Genomic DNA, 21,423 nt, shown 5'->3' on the forward strand with positions numbered 1-21,423 from the left:
AAAACGACCAAAAGGCGAAATGGTTATTCTGTGTATGTAACATGTAGCGCTCAGCGGATCCAAGAGGGGTGAAGGAGTCGCAACTTTTTGAAGAAAAAAGTCACTTGGGGCCCGTTTCTCGAAACCGTCATAAAAAGTCTAACTTCTTGGACATCCCATTGAAACGTGATAGATTCAAAACGCGTTCCACAAACTTAGACTTGTGACGGTTTCGAGAATCTGGCGCCTGGCTCCCAATAGCTCTCCCAACTTCAAGACCATGTCATCCATGAATTTTTCAAATTTAATTCGCTACAATCATACCTTTTCTTGATATGATAATAATAATAATAATAATAATAATAATAATAATAATATAATAATTAAAAAAGATATATAATAATACAAAATAGTATAAAACATGGCTCTGCTAATCCGATTGCACCTTAGGATCCGGGGTGAAATGAAAAGAGGCTAGATAAATTGGATTCTAGCTTCTTGTCCTAATTTTTCGAATTTGAGAAGGTGGTTCCATGTTATATTTCTTGTTAATATTGAAAAATTCAGATCCTCAGGTAAATTGCATGATATTAATTATTTGTGGTAGCTCATTTTCAGATTCTTATTTATTTCATTCGTAAAAGTATTATATAATAAAATGACCCCCCCCCCCCCTCCCCCCCCCCCCCCCCCTCCAAAAAAAATGAAAAACACAAGCTGACGGGTAGGGAAAAAGGAAGGAGTGTGAGTTTAAAAAACTAGGAATCAAGTTTATTTGACCTAACTAATTTGGCACAGAGAGAGAGAGAGAGAGAGAGAGAGGAGAGGGGGGGGGGGGGGGAGCCATTTCGCGGGGATAAAAACTCACTATGATCTTCCACTGTCTATCCCTTGTCATGATAACATGGGGGCAGTGACGTAACCGTTTTGACGGATACATGAACATGTAGGAGTATAATCCAATAGCATATTAAAGCTCCAATGCAACCAGCTAAAGTGGAAATAGCCCTATATAGAGAGCTCGCAATTTTAGTGCGCATTCATTACATCTACAGATTATGTCGACGTCGTAATCAATTATATACTTTGAAGCCACATTTCATACAAATTACATAACTACGCACCTTTTATAAATAGAAGGTTCCAGACAGGATCACTGTTGCGCGCATTTTAATCAACTATACGTCTAAAAGATTAAAGCGGGTACCTGCTATATACTTACCTCTCCCCCCCCCCCCTCTCTCTCTCTCTCTCTTCTCCCCCCCCCCCTCTCTCTCTCTCTCTCTCTTTTTCTTTCTCTCAGTCGTCACACTACTCGTACTGTAAAGCTATCGCTTCATTTTTCTCTCTGCACGCACGCTTGTATTATTTTGTTTTGTTTGTTCGTTTCGTTATTAATTTGTTTGTTTTCTGATCCGTAGAGAGAAAACATGGAGATAACATGGGTAAAGGTTTTTATTTAAAAAACACGATTAGAAATGATAAAAGGAGAGGGGAAGGTGGAAACAAGAAAGGGGGGAAGAGAATGAATTACAATTTACAATGATACGAATATAGAAAAGGAGGGAGAGGACTAAAACGAGTGGAAGGGGAGAGACCAAGAGAAAGATAGAAAAGAAATACTGTTTGTGAAAGTGAAAGAGAGAAGGGAACAAGAACATACAGATGGGCATTGAATACAGATCGTTTTGAAACAGAAATCTTATCCTTTGCATAATCACATGAATATGCCATCCAGTCATTTCATCGGTTATCCACTTTGCAATTATAATTATCTTCTCTCATTCAAAACTTTCGAGGAGACCATTTTGATTTTATCGTGGTTGTTTTTGTTCACTCATTCACTCATAATCAGGATTCAATGTAGCACGGGTGTTCTATTCAAGTTTATTGTCAAATACACAATACCTTAGCGTCAACATATTACTATACTACATACAAAACGACTTACATGTACACCGCTATATTAAAATTGAATATTATTATTATTATTCACCACTGAACTGAGGAAGTTGAGAAAATTTACATCAATCTAATTACAGATTGAGTATAATTCATTCTTATTGACATTCTCATGTCATCCATTTTTATATGCTGTACTATGCAAGGGGTACGTACATTAGAATCAAATTATGAAATGTTGATTCATAACAGGGAAAAAACAAGTACATTTGAGTTTTGTACAACCAAAATGGGAGCGTTCAGGATGTTCGATGTATAGGGCATGAACGTTTAAATAGTTAATCAAGCTTACCAGTTTCTTCCATAATCCCGATGTTACAAAAGTTTCATTTTTTAATTAGCTCAATTTCTTCACTTTTGATAAATTTTGAAGTAAGCAGTAGACTTTTTTCTTCTTTTATCTGGTATCAAATCGGTCTGGATTCTGGAAGATTTTATAAATTATTCTTAATAGAGTGCACTCGCAAAACGCATCGGATTATCTTACGAAATAGGAATGATGATTTATGTATATAATTATAATGCATACAACATATTTCATCAGTGGTAGTCTATGAGTTGAAAACGTACTTTAAATGAAAACATAAAAACATCGATTATACACAGTAGGTAATGGATTTTGTAACTATAACAGAACAATGCCAAATAGAATCAGATGAGAGTTGGACAAAATAATGTTGATAGTTAATAACTTTCGGCAACTTCTTATGACGAAGGTAGATTAAATAAAGTATATTTATTTGGACTATTTGTAATTACCATATAATATGAGATATATTTTCAAATTGATTTTGTTTCAGTAGGCATATATAGACCTTAGTCACGATAAAAATATCAAGGAGGAATTATCAATTTAGTATAAAGAAATCTATTCGAAATCCTGTGGTTTTGGAGGATATTATTTCCAAAATACATTGCATTTCTTGCCATTCAAATTATTTCATTAGAAGTTGTAAAACAATCAGGAATAAACTGCACTTTTTCTAGTGTTCGAACCTTTAAAAGTCTTGTTTCTGACTATTTTACGTGTTATTGATAGGCACTGAATGTTATTCTCCCTTTGATTTACGTATCTATACCTGATCTGCTCAGGAACCGGAAATCGTGTGAACGCCTCGACCGAAAGATGGCGCAATTAAAAATAAATTACAGGAGTGGTAGCGAAGTCGGTAAAATACCTTGTCATTCCAAAACAAAAAAATTGCCAAAAATGATAGCCAAAGAGAAATCAAATATAATTACCATGACATTGTGTGACGCGCATCGACATATAAATAAAACCAAACATCTCAAAAGCGGACACTTTAATTTTACAATAGGAAATACATGTAAACTAGGAAGACAAAGACATATTTATTACTATTGAGAATGAGGTAAATACGTAACTTTAATACATGTATTTAGATAAGTAGAGACGGATAATGCTATAATAAAATACATCTACAAACAATTATCCACAATATCTTAAAACGTTAGTAAAGAACGCTTTGTATTTTTTTTCTTCTACAGTTGGCACATCTCCCTCAATAACAGCATAGTAAAAATACTATCATTTATTTCCTAAAACGACCGCTTTTATAACAAAACATAGTTAGAACAAGGTGAAACTATATATACATCTTATATACAAAATAGTTCTGTTAAAAATCTCCTCTCACTTATGTTCGATGTGTTCTCATAATGAAAGAGACAAAGTGCGTGTTCTCACATAGATTTATCACGTGATTCTAATTGCAACTTGATTTGAATCATGATTGCTGTCCATATATTGTGTTCAGACGTGTACGGAACAAGATGTGAGATGTTGAATCGTATGGCCAGCGGTAAATGAACGATAAATAAGACATTATTTACATGTATGTGCGATACTGCGATGTACAGACGTTAATACGTTTTTGTTAACATGTAACGTGATCAAGCAAGTTTAAAATAATGATTCATAGAATCAAATCTACGTGTGAACGCGCAGATAAAAACACATTATTCAACTGTATATATAAAATGATCAATGCCCTCCTCACACCGGAGTAATTGTGAATACAAGGACAGAATACAATATGCAATTCTTACAACAGATTTGTACATAATTATAGTAGGGTTCAGAAGTATATCCATGTGCGCTTTTTTATCGAGCTTCAAAACAATATCGAATCGAAATGAATAGGGAAAAAAGAAGCGCGAAGAAAATAAATTGAAGAAAATGAAACGAATTAGAATAACGTGAAGGTGTAAGGAGAAAACAAAACAGTATAAATTAAAAAAAAAGACTCGGGGAAGATAAAACATTGGGACTTTTACTGGACCATCATATTTCATAAGACCTATATCTTTAAATAAAATCCTACCCTCTTGGTACACTTTCTATACTCTGCCTTCAATTGAGGAATGTCCGCTTTGAGTACATTACCTTGCGATGATAATAATCTTAAAATGAGAACTTTCCAAACAATTCACGCTCCCAGGAACCCTTCGGAGGGTGACTTAACAAATCCGCTTCCAACAACTCCATTTACAACCTTTTCAGCCTATACGTCTTGGAAAAAATGAGTTTGCCTACTGTTATGATGACAAAATAGAAAAAAAAAAAAAATGGAGACGAGAATCTTAGGATTTCTTTCGCATCAGAAAATATTTTGGACTTCCAGTCATGATACTTCAAGTGAGCATCAAAATTGTAATTGTTTATGTTCTTTTCCCCTAGGAGTACCCTTTGTAATCTTAATAGTCAGAAAACAACATAAATTGACACTTTGAGAAATAGTCAAAAGATAATCCCGCCGTGTTATCCGTCCACTCAGGCTGCGTCCACTCCATTATAAAAGCTTCCTGAAAATCAAATCGGAGATTCTTCTGAATCATCACAGCGCCACCTGTCGTCTGGATCGTGTACATGTCATGGTTTTCAACTCCATCTAGATTTTGGTCATCTGTTGAAAAAGTATAGCTATACACAAATACGGTACTGATATACAGCCAGTGGTGTCTTTTATCAATAAGGAACACCATGAAAGTTCGTTGCGTGTCGTTGAGAAATTACTGCAACATCAGGGGCTTGTTGAGGTACCATGTTGCTATGGTTACGCCGTAACCGACGCGCATCCGAGGAAATCGCTGGTAAAATGACGAGGGTAACCCGGATCCACTTCGTACTTGCCCTTTGCTACACGATAGTACTTCTTTCCTCGTAGCAAGTAAGAATTTCCTGTAAAGAAATATGAAAAGGGTAAAACAATATATGTAAATGGTTTGAACAACCATGGTCGGAACAACATCATAATTCTTCGATCTAAAAAGTCTCTTAAACACAAAATTTCTGTCAGTTAATTATCATTTTCTTTCTTGACTGTCCATGCTTCTACTAATTATTAATGTTATTTGTTTACTTTTTTTCTTTATCATGAAGTTGATAATGATTTACACATACAGGGAATTCGGTAACACAATAATGTCGTCCGAGGAAATTTCTTTCGGTGTTCGTTTATTTATTTTCGACTCAAGTTGGAATTTGCTTTGTTTTCTTGTTTTATATCTTGTTCTTTTAAGTTTGAGTGATTGAGATAGCTTAGGTGTTCTTTTTATTGTTTATTTAAGTCCACTCAACTGAGGGGTTACTGATTGTCTAGTGGTAGCCTACAAACTCAATAGTTGCTCCTCGTAATTATCTTCGGGTATATAGCAGTTAACGGAGGAGACTGTCTGAATGCTCACCATCATCATGTTGGAAAGCTGCCGTGACTTTATCCCCGAGACCAGTAAAGACCTCTCCAATCTTCTTAGGGTATCCGTTATCCACTGACTTCTTCCTCTCATCGAATCTCCAGACCTGGTCTCCTTTAAAGAAGAAGGTCTTAGCCTTGGTCTTCGATAACGCGGCATCCACGCCCTTGGGTAGGCCTAGCTCGGCCACCGGTCGTGGGTAGCCAGGCTCCATCTGAGAGCCGAAGTAAACCCAATATTTGGCACCTGCAAAGAATGAAGATGAAGCAAGATGTGTCAGTCCCATTTGGACAAATAATACCGTATGGTAACATGGAATTACATGTAGTATCAAAATAAGTTTGAATATTGATAAACCGTTATTATTTTAACCCCAGTCTTTTGTCATAACCTGATAACGGCGGCGCCATACGGATCTCGATCTTGCAGTGAAAAAAATATCTAAATTGTATGACAAGACAAACAAAAATAAGGTTGCCTTTCTCTTCAACGCTATTATACGATTCTTCATTGTGTTAACAAATGGTTGAATCCGATCAGTTCAATTAAAATTCACGAGTACTCGCGGCATAACTTAATTATCAAACGTAAAATAGCAAACGTTGGGGGAGGAGGGGGGGGGGGATTCCACTTTGGCTGTTTCAAGATTAATTTATCTTTAGCAAAAGTTTTTTAATATGTGTAATATTATTTTGTTTGAAAACTGCATAAACTACAATATACATGTATTTCGGTTTAGTCTAGCTCCAATATACCCTTTCTTACTAAACCAAACGCCAAGATTTACCTCTGAAGAAGACGGTCTTGCCATCTCTTCTCTGATACGATGCCCTGATGTTGGCCGGCAGGTGGTACCATTTATCATGGATCTTACGACCATCCTTAGGAGTGACGAGCAAACGACGCCATGATCGCCAATAAAATTTACCCTAAAGAGAAACAAAAGAGACAAAGCGTTTTAATGTTTAGCCTATAGAGAGAGAGAGAGAGAGAGAGAGAGAGAGAGAGAGAGAGAGAGAGAGAGAGAGAGAGTCAAAGATAAGCAGTCACGCAAATTGCATAAGAATATGATACTTTTCCAACCGTTCGATGGGTGGGAATGTGCCCATTATCCAATATCTAACCATTTTCCAGATCACTTTGATTCAGTTATGATCGTAACTTCTATAACGTATATAACTATAATCGTACCCTCGGTTAGACCCATTACTCGTTTTAAAACAAAATGGTTTCTAAAGAAGTGATATGACTGATTCAATTATCATAAAAATATGATTATTGCTCGAAGATGTGGTTGTTATTTAAACATTTTTCTTTTGAAGGGCCCCTGCATTGTCTTTTATGAAGTGTCAGAGATATCTGAAGACGTTTCAGTCACGTAAAAGTCATCATTATAATCGACATGGAAGATGGAAGCGCTCTGTCCTCTGACACAACGAATGTATTTTGTCATGGTCGTCAAAGTGTTTCAATTTGGCATAGAATGCAAGATACCCTTCTAAAAGTGATTTTATTTTTTTTAAATCATGATTCATGTTTAATAAAGAAAAATCCCCTTTTCTTTTTCTAGAAGACGAATTTGAATACTTTATTAGTATATTTAAGTAAGAAAGAACAGATAATTATTATACCAACTCAAGAAGTAGGCCTAGTTTTAAAGGAATCACATTAGTGTAACCAGTCTCGCTACTTACAACACCCTTGACAGCAAACACAATCTTTTTACCCTACACGTCCACATGAAACCTCAAATGTTATATCAAACCTTTAAGAATGAGATGTTAGTAGTCCGAACATAAAGAATAGATCAACTTATAAATAGGACATATTTAGGTACTTTTTTTACACACGACATAGTGTTATACAAACCTTGAATGTGTAGATACTGCCACTAATGGAAGTGACTGCGCTGTACCCAGACGTGCAATATGATTTCTTCGAAGGCTGTCGGACTAAAGTTGATTTCGGTCTTGGACCTTGGTCTATTCTCACGTTGGGCACCCTAGGACTGGTCTTCGTTCCTATAAAAATCATTACAAAATAAGGGATAGGAAATAAGGAATAAGGCTTCTCCTTAAATCAAACGATATGTGATTAGACACACTGAACACTACGATAAGGTACAATCAGAAAGTGAAGGTGGAAAGTGGTATTATTATGATTTTCATGATCATGATGATAAATGAAGAGATATTATTGAGATACTAATTAATATATTCATATAAATTAAAGATGAATAACCACATAAAGTATTTGGTAAAATTATGTGACACAATTCAAGTTAAAATTTCAAATGAAATAATGCTTATCTGCCGTAGTTTACAGGAGGGATTAGACTGCCCTGCAAGGTCACTGGACAGGTGGTTATCTCATCAACTCAGCTCTCAGTTAACATAAGAAAAAGAGGATCATGGGGACCAATGGTCACCGATTAGGCATTGTTTGTTATATAGAGGGCGCAAGTAGCTACAAGTAGTGCAGTGGGCCTTTGAGTCGTTTGCAACATTAATATTGATAAGGTTTGAAGGGATCGACATACTTTAACATATATGTACAATGTATATTGTCATTAAAACAAAACAAAAGTTAGCAAATAATTGTCCATTTCGTGCATTCTGTACTGATTAAAGATAAAATAATAATAATTATGACCAAAAACAATATTCACAGCAAATTGTGAGGAAATCAAATATATTCTTATTAGGCACGAACTGAACAGATGCAAAAATGAAAATAATAAACCATGCGATTTAAGGAAAACGGAAAATTAAAATAAGGACGATGAGAAGAAAATGTCCATGTCGCCATTATTCATATTTATGCAAATTGAATAAACTAAGCTAGCATAAAATTCATCTGAATGACTTAATATGTCGGGTATCACACATTTATCAGAAGACATTAATAAAACAAAGCGCCATTGACATTTCTCGCTGATAACATACCAACTGAAATGTATTGATGTTTGCAATATTAGTAATGACTTTTATTTGCATTTCTAGTGATCTTATGATGCGCAAATGATAGTATTATTGAATATGTACATTATGACTTAATTGTTAGTGGAGTACTCGAACGTAAAACTTTGATGAACGAAAATGAATTGGGTGAACAAATATTTTCAAATGAAAAACCTCACAGCAGCTAAAGAAATTTCCTATGCACATTAATGAATGCAAATTGATGAAAATCGGTTAGAAAAAAAGAAAATCAGCTCAAAGAAATGGATGCTGGAATGAACTCTGGAAAACAGTCCTCGGTTGCTTACTCTTTTTGCTATGTTTTCGTGATTTACGTTTACGCTTTGGTGGATTGGGATTAGGTCCTATACAGAAAGAAACATGTCAGAGAGTGTGATGAAATATGAGAGTTAACACAAAAGTACAAGATATCAACAAGAACAAGAACAATATTAACAATAACAACACAAACAACAACAATAAGAGCAACTGTAATAACAGCAACAACAACTACGAGCATGTTAAAGAAAATTTCAAGAAGAAGACAACGTTTAAACAATACAGCATAGCGAGAATACAAATAATGAAAATGGTCATAAAGAAGTAGAAGAAGAACAATAACAACAAAAACAATAACAAGAAAAATGATAATAAGAAGAAAAACAAGAACAAGAAGAAAAATACGAAGCAGAAGAGGAAAAAAAAAGAAGAAGAGTTGGAGGAGGAGGAGAGAGATGAGAAGATGGTAGAACAAAATATTATATGTACACGTAATGTTGTAGTAGATGAACAGACAGCTGTCAGAGAATGAGAAATGGTGAAAAGGAAAAGAAAATGTGGTGACGATGAAACATCAATTAAGTGAACGCAGCGAAAAAAAAGGAAAAAAAGAGACTTTGGTGAAAATGTAAAGAGCGCCACCTCCCATACCGCTCAAAAACTCTTGGAGACCCATTACTACCAGAGTAGTGATTCATTTCTCTGGAAAGGAATAACATATTGATAATATCAAGCTACCCAAATAATATGAATTGTAGATTCAGAAATCATACATTTCAAGAACCATTGTTTCACAAATTACTTTCAGTATTTTCAGTATGGAAATGAACTACAGGTGAATGGGCTAACTTTCAGATGTCACATTATACTTCTTTATATCAAAACTAGGTATGTAGACAATCCCCGATAGAAATTCTAAATTCTAACAATACAAATATTAACCGGGTGGTACCAAGCCTATGTGAATGAAAGAATTTGGTAGTCAATAGGTTAAAACGCTGAGTTGATTCTGCATTACAATTATGGCTATTTTTTAATTTAACGAAAAAGAATTTAGACGTATATTATGATAACATATATTAAACTGAATTATTCAAATAGCACAGTAAATGATCCTTCAAATGGCAGTATGTCAGGTTAATACTCAAAATGTATATGGTTTTTAGTATTATGATCATAATCTTACCATAAAGAGCTTGAACCCCTCTGATGTCATCGTCGGGTAGCTCAAAGTCCCTCATGAAGTGATAGTGGGGCCACATAAGAGCTTCCGGGTCATTCGAATGATCCAAGCCGAGGGCGTGGCCTATCTCATGAGCTGCCGTCTGGAAAAAGTTATATCCTGAAAATAATGGCAAAATAAAAAAGAAAATGATGATAACAATTCTTAGAGATTTATTCAATACATGAAGCATTGAATGAAATGAGCGAACAAGCGCTGCATATTGTTCAGCAAAATTATTAATGATTCGATTTACCGCGTAGTACATTTTCTCTTAAATTTTGACCTTTTTGTTCGACAAACGTACCATAATCATTATAATCGTAATAAAACTGGAGAATTTTGCCGGATATTTATCCCACTCCGTGCTTGTTTGACTAATCTGGCTGTTTATAATAACTGTGTTTGCCTCGATGTCCGACATGAGGGTACATCAAAGGCTTATTTTTTGACATCTTGATCTCCATTAAATCTGAAATTGCGTTTCCGTTATCATTATTTAGATATCCAAGTTCTTTCCAATTTTCCTGTACACATACAGCCTTTTATATTGTTAATTACTGAAACGAAGGACGAAAGACATCCATGATCGTATCATCAAACCAAAAAACAACAAAAGAAGAAAACAAATTACAGATCTACCTCTGTCATTGTTTCCAAGTGTGAACACGTCATCGTCATCGAAATGGATGTCGCCGTTGACTTCGCCCCATCCGCTCTTCGGTGAGAAGGCATGCGCGAGGTCGCCGTTGGGCCCATCGAAGATCGGGTGCTCGAGGTCGTGCGAGTGACGACCCTTCATGAAAGCGATACGGACCATCGCCTGGTTGACTTCGTGACCATGGAGTTCAGTGAACACGAGAGGTGTGACGTCGCTCCAGACTTCGAAGGCGCGTTTGATGGTGTTTCGTAGATCGGAGAGTTTGATGCCGCCTCGCGTTGGGAAGTTCACTAGGCTGAGGACGAGAAGGAGAAATATAATGAAATTGTTATTGAAGAAGAGTTACAATTAGCATGAGAAAGAAAGAAAACAAATCTCAATTCAAATGTACTATTCCACATATTACGTCAAAAATAAAAATGCTGGATATTTATCACAAATGTCCCAAATAGAGCACAAACCAAAACAGCTTCGAAGCAAAATGGATTACTAGACATTTATAACATTAATGTGCTTATTATGAAAATGTCAGGTTTCTGGCTAACGGATACATTAGTACAATAATGAACTACAATGTCCTCACTCATTGTTTTCTTTAATTCATTTAGATTTTAGGGCGTTGACAGCTGTATCACTCTTATACATGTAGTGTCAGCGTTCTAAAGAGAATTCAATATATATATCGTATCATAAATTAAAATCATGTAAATTAATATTTTAAAGAAGACACTATAGTGTATTAAAGTAGAAGAAAGATTTGAACTTTTCTTTAGTTATGATACTTTAAAGTGTTAAGGGCAAATGGCTTTCGAAAAGTGACTTGCTTTAGAAAGTCCAGGGGGTGTTTCACAAAGATCCTAAGTTGAACTTAACTCTAAGTTGGACTTAAATATTATGGAGAGCCATTTGTAGCCTTGAAATTAAATATATTCACAATCGAAAAATGAAGTATTTTAGAATTTTGATAAATTCCACATCAAGGACATGAAATTTCCTTAATAATAGAAAATATAAATGATTAGAATCAACATTTTATGCCTTTTAAATTAACTTTTACAAAATATTTTCATAAATGCTAACAGCTTTCCATAATTGTTCAGTCCAACTTAGAGATAAGTTCAACTTAGGATCTTTGTGAAACACCCCCAGGCCAATCGCACTTGGGAGTTCAAGGACCTTTGGCCAAACACAATTGAATAGCATTGAATAAAAAAAAGGAAGAGATTTATAGGTGACTTGCATTCTGTATTCTTTCTTGGAAGTGAAAAGAAAGAACTTTAAATTGTGTTAAAGACCTCCTGGTTGATTTGTTTTACACGTGTTTCATTTTACAAACTATACCCTGACCACAATTAATTTGAAAAGAAGATCGCACGACAGCTAGGGCACAGCTGCGCGATCGGAAAATAATTTGATAACTCGTCGAACAAAAACGTCTGCTAACTCCATGGGCCCATGGGCGAATGCAAATAATTTAGTGTTCATTGATCTCGCTGTGAACTTTTAGGACACAGCACAGGGTCGCCCCCAGCCAAAATGGAGCGTTGTCCTCCTCCTTCGAAAGTGTAAATGAATTTTGTTCCTTTTTTTGTAAAATGAAATAATTTGGAGGAGGGGAAAAGAGGGAGGGCATTACTGGGGGCATAGATCATCTCCATAGCAAGAGTAAGGCAATGGGTGGCGCAACAATTAAATTATTTCGAATAAATGACGAAAATTAGGGCATGGACATTTTTTATGGAAGAAGATCACTCTGGGTAGTCTTTAGATGTGGTTTATTGAATGGAAAGTGGGACAAAGGTGAACGAAGTGAAGGAGAGAAGTAAAGAGGATGGTGGGAGGGGGAGGGAGAGAGAGAGAGAGAGAGAGAGAGAGAGAGAGAGAGAGAGAGAGAGACAGAGAAAGGGGTAACAAGGAGAGTGCACCGGGGCTGTTTTAAAATGTTAACGTTTTATATTAAATGAATAGCACTATTGAAATATGACCGATTTGATACGGTTTATACATGACAGTTACAGCTATCATAAGATCATCACAAGGGGAAATAAAAGTTTTTTTTTGTCTGTTGGAAGATGAACAAGTTTCATGTGGTTTAACCATTTACGTTTAAATTAATTTCATTGAAAAGAAAACGGAAAGGAAGGGGAAATGAATAATAGTATCAATAATATGACGACGACGAAGAAGAAAAGAAGAAGAAGAAGAGGAAGACAACGACGTCGTACTCATTTTATTCAAAGGTGATATCTAAGGACAATCATGTTTCATTATTTTAAGACTTTAAAGGTATTGTAGTGTATGACACAAACTTAATGAAAGTTTATGTTCGATAATAAAGGACCTTGCACCATTTGGTTCTACTGAAATTCTGACGTCTTTCCTCGTCCTAAAAAAATGTATTTTAATCAAATTATGATGTCCTCAGTGTACGAGGTCCTGTCACCTGACTGCCGTGGTTGAACTCTCGAATCCTCTTCTTAATAACATTAAATAGTTACAGAAAGTTCACTCCCTTGAACTGTTTAATTACATCTGAAATGCGTCCGCTTGAAGGCCAGGATTCCTAATAGCTTACAGTCATAGGCCTACCAATCATATTTGGATCAGAAACGGTGAAAACTTGCATCCTGGACGTAAAAGGGCAACATTAGCTCATTGAAATAAGGTATGTGCATGATGCATCCTAATAGATGAGGGGTGCATGCAATAATTTAACCCAATGAAACTATTCAATATTGCACTTGTTTCGGTACAGTTAGAGTTTTGAACCTTTATTTCGTCGTTTATTGCACTTTGCACTTTGCTTCACAGTCATTATATTATAGTCCTGATAGTCATACACTAATCGCTGTTGTTTTTCGTATTGAGCGGAATTTGAATTTCACCGCTTTCTTTCAGATGTTACTAACTAATCACCGTTTTAATTCTCTTTAAAATAAATACTAAGGAGGAAAGTAGAGAGAGAGAGAGAGAGAGAGAGAGAGAGAGAGAGCGAGAGAGAGATGTGTTAAATATAAATGGCGATTCGAGAGAGTCTTACTTGTTTTGCACTGATAATAACTGTGGTCATAATAAAATACTATCACTTGTCCGTGAAAACTTTCCCAAAATCAGGTTACGCTTTCAACGATATCCAGTGCCTTTAAAGAGACGAAAAGACTTGGGGTGCAAAAAGAGCGAGCACACACCGGCCCCCGGGCACACACCCACCCCACAATGAACCTAAAATTACAATTTCGTCTTCAGAGTCCCGGATGCAGATGATTCTACATCCTACCCTTCCATCAACAAGGCACGTCTTAGAGATGGGCATCAGTTCGCACGTTCAGACATGATAAAGATCATGTTTGACCACGGAGAGGGCGGGTTGGTTTACCCTTGGAGATGGGCTAGTATTACAGTGTAATGTGAACGCTTCCGTCTCACAGAGGGACTCCAGATGTTTGAAGCGGGTCCTTCACTGCTATACGTCAGTGGTTTTACAGTAAATGTACAAAGTTCAGAAAAGGAGTATCGTAAGGTGTTTCACAAAGAGAATGGAAATTCGTCGAATTCATGCATAATAATGGTGCTTATAAAACATTAAATATTAATAACCTTTAAAACAAGTGGGGAAAGTTGTTCTTTTCTGGCAGAAAACTTAAGGACTCCATCTTTTTTTCTGGCAGAAAACTTAAGGACTCCATCTTGCTATAAGTTGACGTGTATAGTGCAACATCAACGCGGTGTGTATGCGCTCCTTTCAAAAGAGATTTTGGCACTCGTATCCGGACACCTACCCCCGTGGATAGTTGTCCCGGGGGTAGGTGTCCTAGAGGATGGTTTTCGTAGGGGGTAGTTGTCTGGTGGTAGTTGTCCGGGGGGAGGTAGTTGTCCTAGAGGGTAGTTGTCCGGGGGTAGTTGTCCTAGGAGGTAGTTGTCTGGGGGTAGTTGTCCGGGGTGGTTGTCCCGGGGTTAGTCGTCCTAGAGGGTGGTTGTCCTTGGAGGGTAGTTGACTGGGGGTGGTTATCCGGGGTGGATGTCCAGGGGATATGTGTCCTAGAACCACTGGCACTAACTATGTTATTACCTGTACGTTATTTGACTTGAATCCCACTTATAGCGTCCATCTGCGATGTCATACCGCCGAACACGATGATGCCCCGCCCTGTTCTCCACCGTCTCATTATGTAACGACTCCCCTACGTCTGGATAGCCGCATCTCGGCTCCCACATCACACCCCTGGTCCTCTCATCCAGCTCCCCCGTCACTGGTAGCTTGTAGAACTCTTGGAACCTCGAGATCGCATCCGTCACGACTGGTATATCCTTCTCGGCCTCGAAGGTGAACTCGTAGTTCCGCGGCCTGAGATAGCCATTGCGTATGAGGTAGCTGTATTCCTTGGTGAGAAAAATGGAAGAACAAAGGAAAGACAAACTTTTGAAGTTAAATGATAAACAGGAGTAATACAATGATTGGTTAGCAGGCGTTATAACGTAAGAATATTTTCTTTATATAGTTGCTCATTGATTATTAAAACATAATGACAAAAGAAAGTCAATTAAACATTACAAATCAAGCATCATTACAAATTACAAGTCGACTTTAAAACTATGTTACACAAATGACGAGAATGAATAATTCTGTTGTAACTTTTAGCGATCTCTCTCTCTGTCTCTCTCTGTCTGTCTCTCTTTCTCTATCTCTCTTTCTCTCTCTCCCTCTCTCTCTCTTTCTCTCTCTCTCTTTCCTCTCCCCTCCTTCTCTCTTTATATATATATATATATATATATATATCTATGTCTGTATGTCAGTCTGGTCGTCTGTCTCCCTCTGTCTCCCTCCTTCTCGCATTCTCCAAAAAGCTACTCAGTTCTCTCTCTATTTGTTTAATTCTAGAGTTGAACAAAGTAATCATGGCAATGGCCCATACATTCCTAAGATAGACAAAATAAATAAGCAAGTTTACTTTATATCCCCAAATGTTGAATCTTTAAACAGTAACAACAAATACAAATCCACCATGCATTATCCCAAATAGTACACTTTTAAAAAAGGTTTAAAATATGTGCAAGATTGCGATTATTCTTTACTTCTGTCATATCTCACGTTATCCACTGTCAGTTTTGTTCAAAAGAACAAGACGAAATGTGATATAAACGTAGAAGAATTTTGCATAATTATCGGTACATAAAATGTACCGATAAACACTTTTGTTTCCTTATAGTTACTTAATCATTCATTGAGAGAGAGAGAGAGAGAGGGGGAGAGAGAGAGAGAGAGGGGGGGAGAGAGAGAGAGGGGGGGGGGGGGTGCAGGAAGGTACCTGCTGTCATGCTATAAACAGGTGTTTTTATAGGACTAGGAAATAAATCTTTCCTTCAGGTAAAAATAAACTCTACATTTTCTTTTAGTTTAATCTTAAATCATTTCAAGTCTTGACACATTTGATTTTGCCGAAAAAGTACTGCTAACAAAATGTAAAGAATAAAATAAATTGTTTCCTCATTACCTATAACGAAATAAATATATTCAACCTTTGAAAGGGCACCGATTTCATCATCTTTTGTTAGATAATAGACATGATTATTAAACTTCCCTGGCAAGCAAACTATTTTGGCCCTTACGCTATAAATAATACTTGAACACAGCAGTGAACTTCCAAACGGGTAAAGTAAAGAGGAAGGCACCTATGAGAAACAAAAGAATATCTAAAATTGAAATAATCAATATGATTATGATCTCGGTGACAAGCCGAGGAAAGACATGGCGGAAAATAGCTAAACAAGTTTGGACGGCGACTGAAATATTGTGCAAACAAAAGCTTACTGACGCACACGATGAGAGATGTTAACAAGGGAATTTAGCTTTTGCTGACTGTAAAGAGCGTCTTCGATTTTATTTATGTAATTATATTTACCATCGCCATTGTTTACCATTTCAAACAGAAGAGTAAAATCTGACAGTTCAGTTGTATAAGTACGGACAATATTAGAAACGATAACAAAGATGTGCACTTTTGGGCTCTGTTGTTTTAAAAGACTCACCCCCTTTGGGAAATATATGTATTAAATTAATTATATCAGCTTGAATGTGTTATCTTTTTACATTACACATTCCCTTCACTGTCACATTCATTTACAAACATCCAAACATGGCAAACATAATCAAATCAAAAGTGAATCCTTCCTGGGTGGGCATATTGTGGTTTGCCTATCCTTGATTATCAAAACAAAATTAAATCAACACGCATGATTCGTATGATTATCAGGAGTGGAACGGCATTGTTATCCTTATTGTAGGAGTAGCTCCAGGCCAGAATTTAAAGCTAAAGAGTTAGATCATGGAGAGTTGGCGTGGTCGGGGAGAGTAGTCGCCCATTATTCTGGTGGTTCGCGGTTCGAATCACTGCAATGGAACTTACTTCTATCGGCAAGACATTAAGCTGCCATCGCCTCTCTATACCCAGGTGGGGGAAGGTTCCAGGATCATAAGGGTCCTTCAAACATGGCGTCTTGAGGATAACGCGGACATATTATAACCCAGCTGCCTTGGAACATTCTTAGATGGCTCAATCAGTGAGATGCATCATTACATAATTTATACCAAATTCACTTTAGACTACCTGTCTCACATGTCCAAACAGGTTTGGAGTCTAATAAGTGAAACAAAATTTTCTTTTTTATATTACGGAATATTGAACTATCAGGACTATTTAACTGTGATGCAAAGTGCAATAAATGACGAAATAAAGGTTAAAAACCCTAACCGTCATCTTTCAAAGGAGAATTTCAATCTTCTGCTAAAAAAATGGGGCCTCTTACAAACTTCAGAAAAATACAGATGACTAGACTTCGCTGTCATGTATGTAGGCCGCATAATATTTGTTTTGAGAGACGAAACTCGATCTGTGGATTTGAAAACTTCTCAAATACCATATCTAGGTTTGAGCCCACGAACCCTGGGAAAGCGAAGTGATGAAGAACGCTTTGCAACCGGGCGTGAGAGGCAGCAGACCTATAAGAAGTGCATCATCGGGATTGATCCGAAGACTTAGAGGGCGGTTTGTCTGATGTGACGTCAGTATTACATCATGATCAGCGTCCAGACTAAACATCGGAAAGCTTCTGTTTGGTGTTTCTATGATTATTATTGAAGCCGTGAGGATAATATCAGCGATAACAGTCAAAGCCATTGATTAGGAGGGTTTGGCCAACCTGGGTCCCGTCTTACAAAGAGTTGTGATTGATCCAAATCAATTGCAAGTTCTCAAATCAATCGCAAGTTTGCAGTCTCCAAAAACTGTCTCCTATCTCCTAATGTACAAAGTTGCGTAAGTTCCGATTGATATCAACTATTTGTAAGACGGGGGCCCTGGTTCGACTTGGGCACTTGCTGCTTTGTTTGGTAGGCAAAAATGAAATAATGAAAACCCTGTTGTGAACAACTGAAATCAAGTTGGCCAAACTCTGTGTATAGATGGCTCTGACCTCAGGCTTAGTATAAAAGAAGCATTAATGTGCACCCTAATCGGACAACAAAATAATCTTTCTACCCCCCCCCCCAAAAAAAAAATAAAAAATAAAAAAAAATTAGTTCACCTAACCTAAACAGCTGTGCCAAACCAAAGTCAAATTCTTTTTAGGTCGTTGACAATTTAATAATATTTTCTTAACATCGTTGAACCTTATAAACTATCTGTAAGTATATTTGACTCATTTGTGTTGCCTAAAGCACCTTCATCGTAATGCTTTAGCTTGTACAACAATACAAATGAATAAATGATAGCTAATGTAAAATGCGTAATCAAGAAAACTCATCAATAAGAGTTCAACTGAATAAACAGGTATACAAAATTCAAAACTTTCATGAAACTTGTATGACATACGTATGGTTTTAGCGTCTCGTGTTGTACAAACGAAACCCCCCAACAACAACACCTAGAACAACAAAATCAAAGCAATAACTCTGAAATGAGAGCGTTGGACAGGTTCATGGTTCAGATACTTGGAACAAAATCTTGAGGTAAAGTTTTTATGATTCACCAACATTTTTACGGATATACATCTGCTCGGAGCGGTACATTAATGTTGTTGAGCGATTAGTAATCCTTGAATTTCATCCAAAATGTCTTGTGGAGGAAACTTAATCCCTTGATGTCACAAAGGTAACTTATGACAGGCCCTAAACATAATAATAAATCGCTTATAAATCGGCTTTCATTCAACAGTAGGTGAACCCCCTCGCACACGAAGTGTTGATGTATTTTTGTAATAAGGCAACATAGGAAAACATGTGACGATGGCGAATAGTTTCTGTTGGGGAAGGTGGTCTAGTCTCCCAGAGATGGAACTAGATAGGGGGAAGGTGGGTGTAAGGGCCATGAACTTGGAAACAAGGGATACCTGTGCACTTTCACTTTGAGAACATGAATCATACACGCTAGAATCCATCTTGGGGATTGCTTTTGCAGGTTTTAAACCAGTGAAGCTTAGAACATTTGCAGCAAATCGTACCTGAGAATCGAGTGGGCTTAATAAAGTAAAAGGTATCTTTAAATTGTTTGTACAGGTACACCCACTTGAGTATTGAGATCGCCCATCCTGGTACTAAAAGTGAATATTGGTTAAAGCTTCCTTTAAATCAACATCCGATTTGGTATAGGTGGTCTGATACATAATAACTATATTACACATTGCATTTACCACCACCATCATCATCATCTTTATCATTAACACCGTTATACACTGTGTTTGTGAGTTGCAAGCTCTCTTCGAGAAAGCAACACATCTTGGACAAATAACTTTCACAAGCATCTTCAGTATGAATTGATCTTCTCCAAAACCACCATCATCACCATCCTTATCATTATACATCACCATCCTCACCACCATCATCATCATCATCATCATCACTATCATTATCATCATCATCATCATCATCATCATCATCATCATCGTCATCATCATCACCATCATCATCATCATCATATCTGTCAAACTTACTTTGTGTGTGATCTGCAATCTGTCTTTGAGAAAACGAGGAATCCTGGGCGGAATAGCTGCGGGGAATGTGAGTGCAATCAGGTTGAGGAGAACGAGAAGTAGCAAAGCCGTATCCATGGTAACGGACGTCTTTCTTTATAAACAAAACATAACAAGACACAAGCGGGTCAAGTAATGATATCTCCAAAGTGTGTGTAATTCAAGTAATTCAGTTCCGACGAGAGAAATCCAGAGTATGATGTTTAACTTGAATTTTGTCAAACCAGCAATTTATCGGGAAAAAAAGGACTGAAACAATACGAAACTTGAATCCCCGAATTCTGGAAAACTGAAAGGTTATACTACGAGAATGGTCTAAACTTAACAAAAATATCCTCATTTTTATCCTCTCTCTCGTTCTCTTTCTCTCTCTCTCTCTCTCTCCCTCTCTCCCTCTCTCTCACCAAACTGTTTGTTTGTAGCCACATACACAAGCCTGTTTTAGCCTGTCAAATCTTTGATTTATATTCTTTCCCTTGAAATCCCTTCCTTCGAAACTGTATTGATTACCAAAAAAAAGAAGAAAAAAAAAAGAAAAAATAGAAAATGCAGCCAAACCCCGTTTGTGCGTGTGTTTCAGTTTCATTTTTTTCAGTTTTAAGTTTCATTTATTTCTCCTCAAGAGATTAACAGATAAAAAAAATACTTATATGAAGAGACAAATGTATGACAATACATAAGATGAATTAAAAACAGTAAGGAAGGCAGTGGCCAAAAAGGAAATAAACCTTGTACAGGGCCAATCCTTTAAGAAAACAAGATATAATATGTAACATAAAAAGACCTCAAAAAGGAACACAAAATAAGATAAGAAATGGAGTACCTAACCTAATAAACGAACTAACAAAAGAACCTAGTATTGAATCTAATATTTAGGTAATACAAATATTTTGATATTAACAAATATTTTATAAATCCTTCTAAAAACAAATACCGAAGAGCTATTCTGAATGTTAGAGGGAATTTAATTCAAACACGATGTTGGGTTTCCAAAGAGGACCGGTATTTTGTATGCCACCTAACAGCACCATTCATCCACAGTTGCCGTCCTTAACCCGAGTGTATCGTTACCAAACATGAATAAATTAGTCGAATATTTCGAGTGCTTCACATCTGGGACCCGCCTTATAAGGAGTTGCGATTGATCATAATCATTTGCAAAATCTAAGCAATCGCAAGTTTGCAGCCCCTCTCTCCTAATGTCCTATGTACAAAGATGCGTTTGATATCAATCGCAAATGCGTTGCGTTTATCGCAAATGTTTATAAGACGGGTGCAGGTTACATACATGTAGTAAAAATTAGTTTCATTTTCAATTTCTTCATTCAAAAGCACTTTGAAATACATCATTGTGATACAGCCGTCCTACATAATTATCATCATCAAAAATACTTACAGGTGGTTTAAATCTGAATGAACAAGAGTCAGTTATTACAATAAATTCTCTAGGGCCTCCATGGTCAAAATCGAGATGTTTATCTCCGCACCTTGATACGACCTTGTGTGGAGAACAGGAGAACTTGAGATATTCTAAATCGAAACCAATTTTCATAGACGTATTGATCATGATAGGGTAGTCCCCAGCGCACACCCTTTACTCTTCTATATTCAAGACTTCG

The 21,423-nt window shown here is 36.6% G+C and overlaps 1 protein-coding gene across 2 annotated transcripts in view; it reads right to left on the reverse strand.

The window, feature by feature from the left end:
- Nucleotides 1-3,275: 3,275 nt before the first annotated feature.
- LOC587846 (72 kDa type IV collagenase) overlaps nt 3,276-21,423 on the reverse strand; it is a 36,023-nt gene continuing 17,875 nt past the window's right edge. The window contains exons 2-10 of one of the 2 annotated variants that reach the window (XM_030984782.1): nt 19,766-19,898; nt 14,850-15,160; nt 10,762-11,075; nt 10,084-10,239; nt 8,927-8,983; nt 7,528-7,679; nt 6,446-6,587; nt 5,650-5,904; nt 3,276-5,143 (exon numbers count right to left, since the gene is read on the reverse strand). In XM_030984782.1, the coding sequence (XP_030840642.1) occupies nt 5,019-5,143; nt 5,650-5,904; nt 6,446-6,587; nt 7,528-7,679; nt 8,927-8,983; nt 10,084-10,239; nt 10,762-11,075; nt 14,850-15,160; nt 19,766-19,882 (1,629 nt within the window). In that variant the 5' untranslated portion in view covers nt 19,883-19,898 and the 3' untranslated portion in view covers nt 3,276-5,018. The remainder of the gene's footprint in view (nt 5,144-5,649; nt 5,905-6,445; nt 6,588-7,527; nt 7,680-8,926; nt 8,984-10,083; nt 10,240-10,761; nt 11,076-14,849; nt 15,161-19,765; nt 19,899-21,423) is intronic. The other variant, XM_030984783.1, reaches the window with a different exon arrangement.

The sequence above is a fragment of the Strongylocentrotus purpuratus genome, unplaced genomic scaffold (genome assembly GCF_000002235.5).
Source record: "Strongylocentrotus purpuratus isolate Spur 01 unplaced genomic scaffold, Spur_5.0 spur5_scaffold_14, whole genome shotgun sequence".
Lineage (NCBI taxonomy): Eukaryota > Metazoa > Echinodermata > Echinoidea > Camarodonta > Strongylocentrotidae > Strongylocentrotus > Strongylocentrotus purpuratus.